This window comes from Danio rerio, chromosome 5 (assembly GCF_049306965.1).
Source record: "Danio rerio strain Tuebingen ecotype United States chromosome 5, GRCz12tu, whole genome shotgun sequence".
Lineage (NCBI taxonomy): Eukaryota > Metazoa > Chordata > Actinopteri > Cypriniformes > Danionidae > Danio > Danio rerio.
Window position 1 is genome coordinate 68,640,551 of NC_133180.1, and position 15,987 is coordinate 68,656,537.

At 37.7% G+C, this 15,987-nt stretch overlaps 1 protein-coding gene across 1 annotated transcript; it reads left to right on the top strand.

Moving 5' to 3' along the window:
- Positions 1 to 13,194: 13,194 nt before the first annotated feature.
- Positions 13,195 to 15,913, top strand: nanos2 (nanos homolog 2). The gene has a single exon (XM_073951576.1). It carries the CDS (start codon positions 14,054 to 14,056, stop codon positions 14,492 to 14,494), a length of 441 nt encoding a protein of 146 aa, XP_073807677.1. The 5' UTR covers positions 13,195 to 14,053; the 3' UTR covers positions 14,495 to 15,913.
- Positions 15,914 to 15,987: the final 74 nt, after the last annotated feature.

Sequence of the window (15,987 nt, forward strand, 5' to 3'; positions counted from 1 at the left end):
CCATAATATATAATGTAGTCAGAGTATACAGGCTAATGCTGGCATTATTCTTATATTATTTAGCTTCACCATCGCCTTATTGTCAGGAGAAGTGGCAAAACAAATCCCACAGAGCCTTTATCTTAATTTCGTTATTGCCAAATACCCGTCATCATTTATCATTCATTCATTCATTTTCTTGTCGGCTCAGTCCCTTTATTTATCCGGGGTCACCACAGCGGAATGAACCGCCAACTTATCCAGCAAGTTTTTACGTAGCGGATGCCCTTCCAGCCACAACCCATCTCTGGGGAAACATCCACACTCACATTCACACACACACACTCATACACTACGGACAATTTAGCCTACCCAATTCACCTGTACCACATGTGTTTGGACTGTGGGGAAAACCGGAGCACCCGGAGGAAACCCACACGAACGCAGGAAGAACATGCAAACTCCATACAGAAACGCCAACTAAGCCGAGGCTCGAACCAGCAACAAAGCTACCTTCTTGCTGTGAGGTGACAGCACTACCTACTGCGCCTTATTTTTATTGGTGCGTTTGCCAATTTAAAGGTTAAGTGTATGTACCCAGGCCTATTTAGAGTGTTCAGATGTTAAGATGTTACAGAGGGCTTATTTTATTTTTATGTTCCAACTTGACCTGTAGTCTATGTTATGAATAAGTAATGTTAACCCATATAAACGACTCATTCATGAAAAAAAGACAAAAGAGCTGTGTGCATGTGCACATTTGGATAATGTCGGGCTATAAAAGGGTTCGGGCTTTTAAAAAGCTGTCAATCAAAATGTACTTGTCGGGTTCAGGCTCTATCGGGCCTAACTTTTATAGCCTGATTACAGCTCTAGTTCTGACGCCCTCTCACAGTCAGCTATAACAGTTTCATTTCACCACCAGACAGCCAAAAGGCAGGTACTGTGGGTTATCCATACTGTAACAAGGCACACTTTATTTAAATCTAACCAGAACATTAAACTGAGTAGCCTATTCCAAAGAAATTATACAATTTTGGGTTCTTAAATTATATTTGTTGAATATAATATAATATATAATATAATATAATGAAAAGTATTAAATTTTACTTTTAAAATGGTGCAAGAACCCTGGTTTATACACATGATTTGTTTTGTTTAGTGTCAGAAGCTTTTGTGCATGTGATATGAGCGTGTGTGTGTGTGTGTGTGTGTGTGTGTGTGTGTGTGTGTGTGTGTGTGTGAGCGCGGGTGTGTGTGTGTGTGCGCGCGGGTGTGTGTGTGTGTGAGTGAGAGAGAAAGGAAGAGCAAATGCGTTTGTTCAGAATTAAATCTCATGCTGCGAGTGTTTCCTTCTAAGCAAATCTTTTCCCAGACCTTTTCTCATCCAAGTACATCCAGGCCAAAAGAATTGCCCTATTTATTATGAATATATACTGTTAATTGTGCCTGTACAGTTCAGTACACATGGAGACTCTGCAGAACTGTTCATTTGCAATTTATTTAGATTCATTTTAACTGTCAGTATAGGCTTGAGTATGCTGTAGACAAGAGTTAAGGGAACACTCCACTTTTGGGGGGGATTGGCTCATTTTACAACTTTCCTACAGTTAAACAATTGATATTTACCATTTTTTAATCAATTCAGATTAATTATTCAGATGATTGCTGGGTCACTTTTAGTTTAGCTTAGCAAAAATTATTGGATTGGATTAGACCATTAGCACCTCGCTCAGAAAAGGCCTAGAAAATAGCAACTTTTTAGTGTCGTTTGGTCTTAGTACACAAATGAACTACAGAAGAGTGAAGCTTTAAATAAGAAAAATATCAGAACTCTTCTTGAAATATTTAAGCGAGAAGCTAATGGTCTAATGTGATTCAATGATGCTAAGCTAAAAGTCCTCTCACCAGTCCCAGAGATTGGCTGAATAGATTAAAACAAGGTAAAACTGAACTGTTTCACTTTAGGAGAGTTGTAAAATGAGCCTATTTCCAAAATAAGAAGTGGATTGTTGGTTTAAATCAGCCAGCTTTTTGGGACGAGTCACGGTATGCAACATAGTGAGATTGTACTTGGGGAAAAATGCTAAATTTGATGTCTTGATTCTGGAGGGAAATCGTCTCCTGATGTGTCTGACGATACTTCAGTGTGTTCTGTAGGAAGAGTTGTGTTATGGCCTTTTTTCTGCATGTTCAGCTTGTCAGAGGAAAAACGGACATGATTACACAACGGTTTATTTTCTTCTGTGTGTTTTGATTTTATTTAATTGTTATTATTATTATTTTTTATTCCATTGCTGAAGAGCGCTGGCAGAGCGGAGGAAAAACTCAAGGTTTCTGCTATAAAGCCAGTGATGTGTACTTCATAAGCACTGTTAGATTGCGAACTATTTGATATTTTAATATAAGATTGAAAGGAAATGAAACACTGGTGTATTTGATTTCTGTTGGAAAGATATTGAGGATACTGTATTAACAAGGGTAAATGTTGATGTGACCTTTTTTCTCCGTTTTAGTAAAATAAATAAAAATGTACCTTGACCACTGGATGTTTCTGCTTTATTTATTGAGTCTTCACATTGATCCCGTGGGCCAGCCTGATCACCTGCCGGTTACCTACCCACACCTGCAGTTCTCCACGATGGACGTCCAGTGTTCTCCAGCCTCCAGCACCTAGATTGCAGTTCCGTACAAGAAGTTTGGCCAGAGGAGAAATGGTCATGCCCAACTGAGCCATGCTTCTCTAAAAGTTTTTATTTCCTTCACTTTCGTCAATTGGTGAAGTTTGCTCCTCACCACTGGCTTGCTCGGTCTGGGACTTGTATAGATGTGCATCGATGGATTCGCTCTTCAGTGTTTGGACTTTCAGCAGTGAAAATTAGACCACACTGAACTGAACTGAACTTCGCCTCTGAAAACTGGACTGACAGTTTCAGTTTACTGTAATCTTCTGTGTTAAGCTGGGTCATCGGTCCTTTGGGAACAAATGAATTGCTGAACGGTCCATATAGAAGTCGCTGGGATAATTAGGTAAAGATAAATGCATATTATAAGACAATGAAAGTGTTTTTTGACCTTGCACATATATCAGCATGTTGTTGGAGACCCCTAAAACCTAAAAATGATCTTTTTAATGCAAAATGGGGGTTCTTTAATCTGTAAAGGGCACCTATTGTACCCCTTTTTAGGATTTAAGGTAAGTCTTTTGTGTCTCCAGAATGTGTCTGTTAAGTTTCAGCTCAAAACACCCATCAGATTATTTGTGATACTTTTTAGAATTTTATACCTTTTTAGACACACCTGGTCCAGATCCCCCATGATTGCTGAAGCTGTGAATCCTGCATTTGGATCTTGTCCAGCGTCTTCTTCACATGACAGAAGAATCAGCCACAACATGGATCCAGTAGATCAGCTGTGTCTGCTAAGACAAGGATCAAGCACCCTTGAGGACTATATCTGTAAGTTTTTGGACATTTCAAATGAATCTGACCTCTCAGACTGTATACTTGGAGATTTGCTTGTATCATGGACTAAATGAGCCATTTAAATCATGGGGGATCTGGACCAGGTGTGTGAGTGAAGTGCATGATGGCCTTTGTAGTTCATCAGTGATTCTGCAAAGGATGGATCGCTGGTGACCGTGACAAGAATCATCACCAACATGACTACAGACACAAAATTCAGCACTTTTAAAACAGACAATTGAGCAGATAAACACAACAAGCAGAATTTTTTTTTTTTTATTAAGCATTTCAAACATTTACATATGTACAATCTTTTAGCAAAGGTTCCTCTGCTCTGTACACTTTCTTCTTCAAACTTCATCTCCTCTTCTTCCTCTTCTTCATGCAGGTTTCCACCTCCTCCTTTATCTCGTCCTCTTTTGACTCAATTTTCCTTTTCCTCCTTAACTTCTTCGTTTCCTCCTTCTCAGCCTCCTTTTTCACCTCAGTGTCCATTTTCTTTATCCCTCCCCTCCTCCTCCTCCTCTTCTTTATCATCTCCTTTTCCTCCTCCACCTTCCACTTCTCGTTTGCCTCCACTGTCCACTTGTCATACTCCTCCCACTTCATCCTCTCATCCGCCACCTCCCACTCCATCTCCTCCACCTCCATCTCTTCTCCCTCCTCCACCTTCCACTTCTCATTCTCCTCCACCTTCCACTTCTCATTCGCCTCCACCGTCCACTTCTCATAGTCCTCCCACTCCATCCTCTCATCCTCCACCTCCCACTCCATCTCCTCCACCTCCATCTCCTCTTCTCCTTTCTTCATGATTTCTTTCATCAGCATCAGAAAATTGGAGTGTATAATCTATAAGCCACTTCACAACTTCAACAAACCCACATAGAACTTCTCAGTTTTGCAGGCTTAATGTACCGTTTGGAACTACGATTAGAACACATTCTACGCATCATAGCTCATGTCACAGCATGTTTTCTTTTAAATAAATGTCTGAGGATCAATGCAAATGGCATAAAAACTAATACAATTCACATTAATGATCCATTTAAAACAGCTTTTTTTTCTTAGATTAATCATAGAGCTAGGATAAAAGCTGTTTTAAATTGATTATTAATTTGAAATTGATATAACTGTAAACAAAGAAGCACAACAAATGAAACAAACACAAACTCATTTATTAAACATCATTTATTATAGATTATTCTGAAGTATTCTGCTTTAATATAATCCACCCAGCAAGACATACACTGTTAAAGCCAAAAAGTTAAGGTAACTCAAACCATTTGAGGAAACCGACTGAAACAAACCATTTGAGTAAAAAAACTACACTGTAAAAAGTCATGAGTTTAGTTTACTTAGAAAAACTGTGGAAACTGATAACCTTATTTTCAAGTAAATTAATGTATAATTTCTGAGTTGATTAAACTACAATAACTTAGTTCAGTTAACTTTTTTATTTGTAAAGACTACCTAAAAACCTGAGTACAGGGAACTTAGTATAACAAGTTCAGTTGACTTAAAGGTCTAAGTTAGACTTATTACTGATAATTCAATTAAAACTGTTCAGTTAACATACAGTTGAAGTCAGAATTATTAGCCTTGCTGTTTATTTTTTCTCCCCAGTTTCTGTTTAACGAAGAGATTTTCTCAACACATTTTTTAACATAATAGTTTTAATAACTCATCTATAATAACTGATTTATTTTATCTTTGCCATGATGACAGTAGTAAATAATATTTGACTAGATATTTTTCAAGACACTTTTATACAGCTTAAAGTGACATTTAAAGGCTTAACTAGGTTGATTAGGTTAACTAGGCAGGTTAGGGTAATTAGGCAAGTTATTGTATAATGATAGTTTGTTCTGTAGACTATCGAAAAGATTAAAAACTGCTTTTATTCTAGCCGAAATAAAACAAATAAGACTTTCTCAAGAAGAAAAAATATTATCAGACATGCTGTGGAAATTTCCTTGCTCTGTTATCACATGTTATAGCATCATTTGGGAAATATAAAAATAAATAAATAAATAAATACAATGAATATTTATAAATACAATAAATAAATAAATACAAATATAAATAAACAGGGGCTAATAATTCTGACTTCAGCTGTATTTGCTAGTTCACATTACTAGAAAAAGGAAACTGATTATTTAAATTGCTCTAATTAGTTAATCATACACAGGCAGATAGCAGATTGTTGGAACAACAATAGGATCATTTATTTGTTCCATAAAACATGTTGTATGTTTATTCAAAACAATGTTAATTCAAGTCAATAAAGCATGACATATCAACAATATTGCACATTTGCATCAACAAAAATTGCACTTTGAAAAAAAGAACAGTGTGCCCTTTTACATTTATAACTTCATGCAAAATAGAACAACACTAAAGAATACACTGCAAATAACAATACATCTTTATTAAGCATTTTTGTCTTGTATTTTACAAATATCTAATCATTCTTGAATCAAGATACACTTTCTTGACAAAAAAAAGTTACCTCTGATCGTTAGTCTTGTTGTGTAAAAATTTAACAATCAAGGTTTATAGAACAAAACAAGCACAAGCAAATGATGAACCCGAGTCAAATTATGAACTTACATTATTAAATTGTCTTTCATAAAACAAGATTTAATATCTTATGGCTTGTTTCTTGTTAATTGTATATTGATTTAAAAAGTTTTCGGTGTTCATACATATTTTTACTACTAAAATTCCATGACTTTTACAAGACTTTCAATTAATTTTCTCGACCTAATGTTTCATGCAACGTCTATATATGAAAAAAGAAAAACAATGCATGTTCACATTTATTACAGCGTATCGTAAACACACAGCAGTGTATTTAGGTTCAATTTATATTTATGTAAGAATGATTTAAATAAGGACAAGCAGTGACGCAGTAGTGCTGTTGCCTCACAGCAAGAAAGTCGCTGGGTCGCTGGTTCGATCCTCGGCTCAGTTGGCGTTTCTGTGTGGAGTTTGCATGTTCTCCCTGCGTTCGCGTGGGTTTCCTCCAGGTGCTCCGGTTGTCCCCACAGTCCAAAGACATGCGGTACAGGTGAATTGGGTAGGCTAAATTGTCCGTAGTGTATGCGTGTGTGTGAATGAGTGTTTGTGGATGTTTCACAGAGATGGGTTGTGGCTGAAAGGGCATCGGCTGCATAAAACGTGCTGGAAAAGTTGGCGGTTCATTCCGCTGTGGTGACCCCAGATTAATAAAAGGACCAAGTCAACAAGAAAATGAATGAATGATTTAGATAATGCTTACACCGCACTAATAATGTGAGAGGATGTGATTGGCCAAGGACAGAATAGGTCAACACAACTAACCTATATTCAAGTATACAGATATCTGTTTTCCATGACTTCTCCAAAACTTTGTGGGTTTTTCAGTTTTTTCCAAAATTCCAAAAATGCCATGTCAAAATTCCATGACTTTTCCAGATTTTTCGTGACCGTATGAACCCTGAGTATTACATATTTAAAAAAGAAAAGACAAAACTGCCTAATGAAAATGTCATTTTTACAGTGTAGCTGACCATGCAGTTATTCAAAGCAAGAAAAACGGTAAAAGAAAAGTAGCAGTCAGTACTGAAATAAAAAGTACAGCAACTTCTCATTACAAACCACAACTCCTGTCTCCTTACATCAAGTTACAGTTTTTACAGAAATTTAGGACCTGGATTTTGCCTTACAGATTATTTGCATCTAGCCCAAGCAGCAACCTCCCGCTCTCCCTCGGGAAGCCAATACGAAAGTAACTAAAACTGCAACTTTTCGAAATTCCGCTAGTCCTGGCTCCATATGGAGCAAATTTAACCCAGCCTCATTCTGAAAATGTAGTCCCGTGGACGTTTCTGGAGATAGCGAAATACGTAGCCGGAGGTACGTATGGCTACATTTCTTTTTTTTTTTTTTTAAGCGAACGCTGCGAGGCAGTGTGACACTGTTCTTTTCGTCGCTTCACGGCCGGCCAGCCGCGTGGAGGGCTTTCCAGCCGCAACCAGTTTGTCCTGTTAGCTCGTCATGTGCGTTGGTGGACTGGAGGCGCAGAGAGGTGCTGACCACGACAACCAGGTTGGAGTCCAGAGAAGAGCGGTTCCAGAAATCAGGTAAGACAAAAACAGAATCCAAAAAATAAAGCGAACAAGTTCATTACAGGGTGAGAATGTGGTCAAAATCACAAAACAAGGTAAAAATCAGACGAGGGCTTTTCTTTTTCTAGACGGCTTTTGTAAATCGTCGTTGGTTGGGTTTAGGGAAGGTGGAGGGTGGGTCAGCCAATTAGCCGGTCGCACGGTCAGTCATTCTGTCATTCAGACAGACAGACAGACGGAAGGTCGTTTGACAGCGGCCACTGGCGGGTTTACGCGAGAACAGCAACCTTTGAGATGAGAAAAAGCGTGCACAGTGGCCGTCACTTTACCTCAGCTGATTCCGGCTGATTAGCTGCTGAACTCGGCATATACATCAAATTTTCATTATGTTTTATGAGGCTTTACACACTCAGTTGCCTTTTGGAATTACTTTCTACAATTATCAGATGATATGGCATGCTGTGTGCACTTTATTTTGCTCACAAACCCTTCACATGGCCTCCGTTTCCCAGGTGAGTGAAATTATACACTTTACATAACTATAAATGTATTTGTTTTATTTAAAATCATTTATCATTTATATTTCTCTTTAGACCTGTAATGCCCTCCAGAATCTGACAGATTGATTAGCTGTAGGCTCGAGAACAGTCGTCTGAAACATTGCTATACAGTGTTATGCTTGGATTTCATAAATAGCCTTGCATTTACAAACATTTACACTTACATTTAGTCATTTAGCAGATGCATTTATCCAAAGCGACTTACAAATGAGGACAGACTATATACTTTCTTCTGCCAAAAAATGTCATAAGAACAATGTTTGGTGGCTCACTGTGTTACAACTGTGTTTTTAAAAGTGTACAACCAAACACGTGTGGTCAGAACACAAACTTCAAAAAATGAAGTATTAAGCATTTCTCCCATAGGAAAGCCTGTCTAAGCAAAACACTATCAGGCGTCTGTAGCTCCACTCATGCTCCGCCTCTTTGCCCTTGCCCTTTGTGACGTCACGGATACTACGTCCATATCTTTTACAGTCTATGATTTAGCCAAAATGTTTTTGAAATACTTCAAAAGAGTACCTTAGGTTTTTGTGAGAAAGTTGAAGCTTAATGCGTAAAAAATTATGCATTTGCCGCATTGTCCAAGTTTTTGGATGCCATCAGTGATGATTCCAACACCTTCACAATGGTCTGTAGTAGCTATCTGCCTCTTTCTATATGACGAGATGGTTTTCTCGGGTGTTGTACAGCATAGTTAGGGGTTCTTCATGTTCATCATCCTAAGATCAAGTACAAAATAAACAATCACCAATAGATCAAAGGGCAAAGGAGTTTTGTTTAATTCAAGATTTAAATAAAATGTAAATAACTTGCCATGTGCTCCTTTATGAGTTTCAAAGGGTCTTCAAGTAGACAGCAAGGGCTTTCAGGATGCATTCACATTCTTTCTACAATCTAAACAATGTGAAAAAAACTTTAGTTAGGATTTTAGTTTTAAAGTGGAAATGAAGCACTCAGTCAAGTTTATCATATTTTCTACATTGGATTCCACTTATAACTGAAGACATAACTGAAGACACTTAAATGCTTGTATTTGTACCAGCTCTGTGATGCTCATCCACAACTTCATGCATTGGGTTAAATTAGGCTGTCCAGTCTCTGTGTTCAGTCCGTTACAATCATTGTTGAAACCCATACAGGCAGTGTAATACAGAGAGTAGAGCAAAGCACATCAAATGATCGGTAATCAAAAGGAAAAAAAAAATATATATATACTTTTATATTAGACAGATAGACATACGTCTGGGGCCTCATGTATCAACGCTGCGTACGCACAAAAACTTTGCGTACGCCAGGTTTCACGCTCAGAATCGCTCACGTTTGGATTTACTAACAATGAACTGAACGTGGGAATGTGCGCAGCTTCACGGCAGCTTTCTGGCTGGCGTACGCACATTTTTTGTGCGTGTCTGTTTTATTTCCATTGGCGACTCCTAGAGGCAGTTGTGTTAAATTCCTCTCTACAAAGTGTCTGAGCCTTGCAATGGCAGCTGTATGAGACGGGTTCAGCAGGTATATAAGGTTTCCATACCATACATTTGACCAGCTAAACATTAAAGCACAATTTGCAGCAGTCGCCTGTTTTCCCAATGTAATCTGAGCAATCTACTGCACGCACATTGCTATAAAGACACTATCTGAAGATGAATTTGCATGCGTGAATCAGAAACATTTCCATTCAATAAATGTGCAAATAAAATATGATGCTTATTGATATAAACTTATTGATGATTCCTACTTGTCTTTCTCGTGATAAATAGTTGGCAAAATCTGATTTGTAGCGGGGGAAAAAACAAGAAAGAGTTCATCAGACGCTGGATTCGAGTCGAGTTCATGCTCGAACGTATCAATTCTTGATCACATGCGTCTTACAAGGTGCGCCACTGAGACTGTTAAGCGTCCTGCAACATTTTACAGATATAAACCACAATATTTCTTTTTTTAATGCACTCAGTGCGATATGTTCAGACCCAACTGTGTTGACCGCATCAGCTAAACTCTCCCACTCTATTTTTTTTCTTTTGTTGTTAATTCCGGAGAACAAACTTGCAAATAACACCGCTTTTCTCCGGTCTACCTCCGAAAGCAGCACCTCCAGTTCACATTCTGTTCAAAGTTTCTCTTTTTGCTTGATTTTGACATTGCTTTTTTGTTGGGTTTTGCCATTAGCATAGTCATTAGCATATTCATACGGGGGAGGAGGCAGGGAGGGGTTTTGTGCTCGTTCATGTTGCGCTCAGTTTCACGTTCATTCAGATGTACAAAAGAATATGCGTGAGATTCGGCGTACGCAGTGTTTCATACATCTGAATTTTTTTCTGCGTACGCACATTTACAGCTTTGTGCGTACGCAATGTTTTAGTAAGATTTCCACGCAAGTCTTCGTACATGAGGCCCCTGATGCTTGTATTTGCAGCAGCTCCATGTCCACAACTTCATGCCTGGGGTTAAATTAGGCTTTACAGTCTCCTTTACTTCCACTGTCTCTGTTCTGCGGAGGGAACTGAACCAACCCTGTGACATCAGACACAGCGACATTCCAAGATGTTCTAAAAATCTATAGTAAAACATGCCGTTTTCTGCTAAATGGTTACATTAATCAAGTTTGTTTAATATATTTTCATTAAAGTGGAATCCAATGTACAAAATAAGTTAAACTTGACTGAGCGCTTCATTTCCCCTTAAAGATTATTTTATATGATTTGATATTATTTGGGCCAGGCAGTGGCGTGGCGCAGTAGGTAGTGCTGTCGCCTCACAGCAAGAAGGTCGCTGGTTCGAGCCTCGGCTCAGTTGGCGTTTCGGTGTGGAGTTTGCATGTTCTCCCTGCCTTCGCGTTTGTTTCCTCCGGGTGCTCCAGTTTCCCCCACAGTCCAAAGACATGCGGTACAGGTGAATTGGGTAAGCTAAATTGTCCATAGTGTATGAGTGTGTGTGTGTGTGAATGTGTGTGTGGATGATTCCCAGAGCTGGGTAGCGGCTGGAAGGGCATCCGCTGCATAAAAACTTGCTGGATAAGTTGGCAGTTCATTCAGCTGTGGCGACGCCGGATTAATAAAGGGACTAAGCCGAAAAGAAAATGAATGAATGAATGAATATATATATGTGTGTGTGTGTTTGTTTCAATAATGTATGTTATCGTTCACTTCAGATTATATTCATTATGTTGAGGTGCTGTTTTTCCCATTACTGATCATAATTCCCAAATGTCAAACTGAAGGTAACCCAGCAGAGTTTGAACTACATTGAACATCTGGACTGTCTAAACACACAGACTTCAAGAATCAGAGTCTGAATCTCAATGACGGTAACATATTTCTTGCTGCAGTGCATGCTGGGAGTCATGGATGAGCAGGGTCGCTACTGGCCTAAAGGGTGTCCTAAGCAAACTTTTACTGTGGTGCCCCCTCAGAGGAACAAAAACAGACAAACATATGTATTTAAACATGTATTTATTGATTTATTTATATATAAATATTCATATAAGCACTCAAAATTATACTTTAACATTCACATCAAAATAAACACTGACATGTTTTCTGCGGAAGCATTCCTAATGTCAATCATTTACAAAAGGTAAGGAATACAACCCTCTCTGTACCTGTAGAGATGGATGGTCCTCAGTGCTGCATCCTGTGTCTGTACCTGTGCAGCTGTTGGTGCCTCTGGAGCAGGATGATGCCACCTCATCTTCTTTTGTGACAATGCAGAACAGATTTGTCATTTAAAGACACATGACATACTGTATAGGCCTATCATTAATACAGTTGGCTAGTCAAGCAGTCTTCTTAATGTTTCTAAACAACAACCAAAACTACAACCAAAATGTGGATTTAACCTGCATAATAATCTATGGTGACAAAAACAAACCCATTCGGATTTAACAGCGCCAAAACTGCAGGGAAATCCCGTGCAGGAATGAGGTGTGTGATATGTGTGACAAACACTCAGGATGACGGCAGCAAAAAAAGATCCGAGGATCCAACGCCATGCCAACCTCACCTGCTGCTCTTCACTTTCTTCCTTGACAAGTCCCCCAAACCTCCCAAAATTTTTCAAATACAAATTTATTATCATGCATCATTAACTCATTTTTTTTTAAATCTGTTAAAACTTGTTTTAAATTAAAAACTTAAGCTTTTAGCCTTTCAACTTTACCTGAAAAAATGAAAAATTCAAACAATAATAATAATCCAACTGTTAGTCTTTCAAACCTGAACCCCCCTAGGCTATGGGCCTGATTATTTAATTTAGCCTAATTAATTGTATGAAGAGAGGATTAATTAATAATATATTTCAAAAGCATATAAATTATTAATAGCAATATATATATATATATATATATATATATATATATATATATATATATATATATATATATATATATATATATATAGTTGAAGCCAGAAGTATTAGCCCCCCTTTGAATATATTTTTCTTTTTTAAATACTTCCCAAATTATGTTTAACAGAGCAAAGAAATTTTCACAGCATGTCTGATAATATTTTTTACTTCTGGAAAAATTCTTATTTGTTTTATTTTGGCTAGAATAAAAGCAGTTTTTTTTAAAAGCCATTTTAAGGACAAAATTTTTAGCACCCCTAAGCTATATATTTTTCCTGAACAAACCATCATTATACAATAACTTGCCTAATTACCCTAACCTGCCTAGTTAACCTAATCAACCTAGTTAAGCCTTTAAATGTCACTTTAAGCTGTATAGAAGTGTCTTGGAAAATATCTAGTCAAAGATTGTTTACTGTCATCATGGCAATGATAAAATAAATCAGTTATTAAAAATGAGTTATTAAAACTATTGTGTTTAGAAATGTGTTGAAGAAATCTTCTCTCCCTTAAACAGAAATTGGGGGGAAAAAAATAATAGGGGTGCTAATAATTCAGGGGGGTAATAATTCTCACTTCAGCTGTGTGTGTGTGTGTTGTGTGTGTATATATATATTTATATTTTTATATAATATTTTTGTATAATATATATATATATATATATATATATATATATATATATATATATATATATATATATATATATATATATTTTTTTTTTTTTTTTTTCCCCTACCGATAATCTTTCCTGACGTCTTGACGGGGGTGTGTGATGGGGGAGATTGTATTCAACCATCCCCGCCGATGTCAAGCGCAAATATTCTCCATAGTATTGTACAAAGATGAAAAAACAAACACCCTCCATCGATTTAAAAACTAGACTTTAATGTCATAACAGTGATACAACTAAATTAACTGGCAGCCCTCAGAGGTACATTTTGGTATTTTTTCATGGTCATTCGCTCGCGATAAAATTAAAAACCGTACATAAAGCGATTTATATTTGTAAAACACAACACGTTTATTTGTTAATACCACAAACAAACTGACATTGTTTTACCAAAGTGCTTTTTTTGCAAGTCGACTGATTGTTTGCAAAGCAGGTCATGTTTGTTTTCATAATTAGTTTGTAAATATTGGCACAAATATTGCTGCTTAACATTTCAATAGAATACTTGAAATTATAAAAACTCTTTTAATTGTAAAATGTAAATGACTTGAAGTTGTAAATGAAAAGTCGACGTGACTGAATCGCGCTGACACAGCGCAGTCTGTTAATTATACGAAAGCGTTACAATGTTTACTAGGACAGACAGACCGGCCGCTCGTGCCCTCAGTCTGCCCTCAGTCTGGCACGTGCCGCTCAGCATTTGATACTATTTATTCAAACAAAACAAAAGCGCGTGCCTGCCTTGACCCGCTGACCTTCTGAAGACCCGGTCAAGCCATACTTCCAGAGGGTCACGCAAAGCGAACAGGTGCATTAAGCCAGACAGACGGACCGATGTCCTGTCTGGAATCTGTTGAAGATTCTTCTATATATAGCTGTCACCCGGGGTCATGGGCAAAACACACCTAAAACACACACCTGGACATGATGCAGTCCGAGAGTCAGCAGAGCGTCCCCACAGCCGACGGCTGTTTCCTGATGTGGCGGGATTACATGGACCTGCGCCGGACTCTGTCGCAGCTGCTGCTGGAGCATCGCGATGAGGAGCGGGCGGCTGTGAGTGTGGTGCCCGCGGAGGGTTTCATCAGGACCGGCTCCTCCAGCAGCGTCTCCGGCAGCTCCTGCACACTCTCCTCCTCCAGCCAGGACCTGCGGAGCCCGCGTGACTCCTGTGGCTTCTGCAGGCAAAACGGAGAGACTGCGCAGATTTACCGGAGCCACAGACTAAAGGCAAGGGACGGACGCGTTCTGTGTCCGATACTGAGGAGCTACGTGTGTCCGTTATGCTCGGCCACTGGGGACCGCGCGCACACCCGCTACTACTGTCCGCGGAGAAACATCACAAAGAAGAACAGTAGCTTCTAAATCAACCAATGCTGAATCTTTTTATAAAAAATTGAAAACAAACAAAAAAATAGACTGTAAATTTGCGTTTGTACTCTGAGAAACGTGTTGCCAGATCAGCAGCCTTTGAATCAATGGACTTTTGCACTTTCATTCATGTTTTATTTTATTATTATTTTAACCTGCATTTGTCTGTCTGCTCAGAAAGTTGTTGCCAGATCTGTTGCTTCTGAATCGATGTTTTTTTTTCCACTTTCATTCATGTTTTATTTTATTATTATTTTTTAAATCTGCCTTAAACTCTCCGCCAAGAAACGTGTTGCCAGATCTGTAACTTCTGAATCGACAGACTTTTTTGTCACTTTTATTCATGTTTTTGTCGTCTTGTTGTCTATCTGCCTTTGATTGTTCGCTGAGAAACGTGTTGCCAGGTTACGTAGCTTCTGAATCGATGGACTTTTGCACTTTCAGTCTTGTTTTCGATATTAGTCTTTTAAGATATTTGTTGCCAAGTCAGCACCTTCTGAATCAATGGACTTTTGCACTTTAAATCATGTTTTTTTTTTTTTTTTTGCATTTTACTGTCCATTGACAAAATTACTGCCAGATCTGTAGCTTCCGAATCAATCGACTTTTGTATTTTCATTCATGTTTTATTTTTTTTTCTACCTTAAACTGTATGCTGAAAAACTTGTTGCCAGATCTGTCGTTTTTGAATCAATGGACTTTTGCACTTTCATTCTTGTTTTAATTTAGATATTTTCAGTCTGCTGATATATTTGTTTCCAGGTCTGCAGCTTCTGAATCAATGGACTTTTACACGTTCATTAATGTTTTATTTATTTATTTTTTAATTAGCATTTTACTGTCCGTTGACAAAATTGTTGCCAGATCTGTAGCTTCCGAATCAATAGACGTTTGTACTTTCATTCTTGTTTTAATTTAGATATTTTCAGTCTCCTGATATATTTGTTTCCTCCTGATATATTTTATTTTTAATCTGCCCTAAACTGTCCTATTAGAAACTTGTTGCCATGTCTGTAGCTTCTGAATCGATGGACTTTTGCACTTTCATTCTTGTTTTAATTTAGATATTTTCAGTCTCCTGATATATTTGTTTCCAGGTCTGCAGCTTCTGAATCAATGGAATTTTACACTTTCATTCTTGTTTTATTTATTTATTTATTTTTATCTGCCTTTGACTGTCTGCTGACAAAATTGTTGCCAGATCTGTAGCCTCTGAATCAATAGACGTTTGTACTTTCATTCATGTTTTGAACGTTTTTTGAGTCTCTTAAATTACATTTTGATGCTATTACATTTTTTTATGTAAAAACTGTAAATCTGAGTTCGAAATGTGTTTTGAACACATGTTCCCAAATGTTTTTGTTTGTTGTGGTTTTTCAGGTTCCTTTGAAATAAAAAAATTCTAGTGTATCAATATTTGTCTTGTATTTAGTACATTGTGGTTTGGTATTTAGCTAAAAGTAGCAGCTAATGATTTACCCAAATGA

Excerpts from the sequence above, each read along its gene's own strand:
- nanos2 (XM_073951576.1), top strand. The coding sequence starts at position 14,054 with ATGATGCAGTCCGAGAGTCAGCAGAGCGTCCCCACAGCCGACGGCTGT.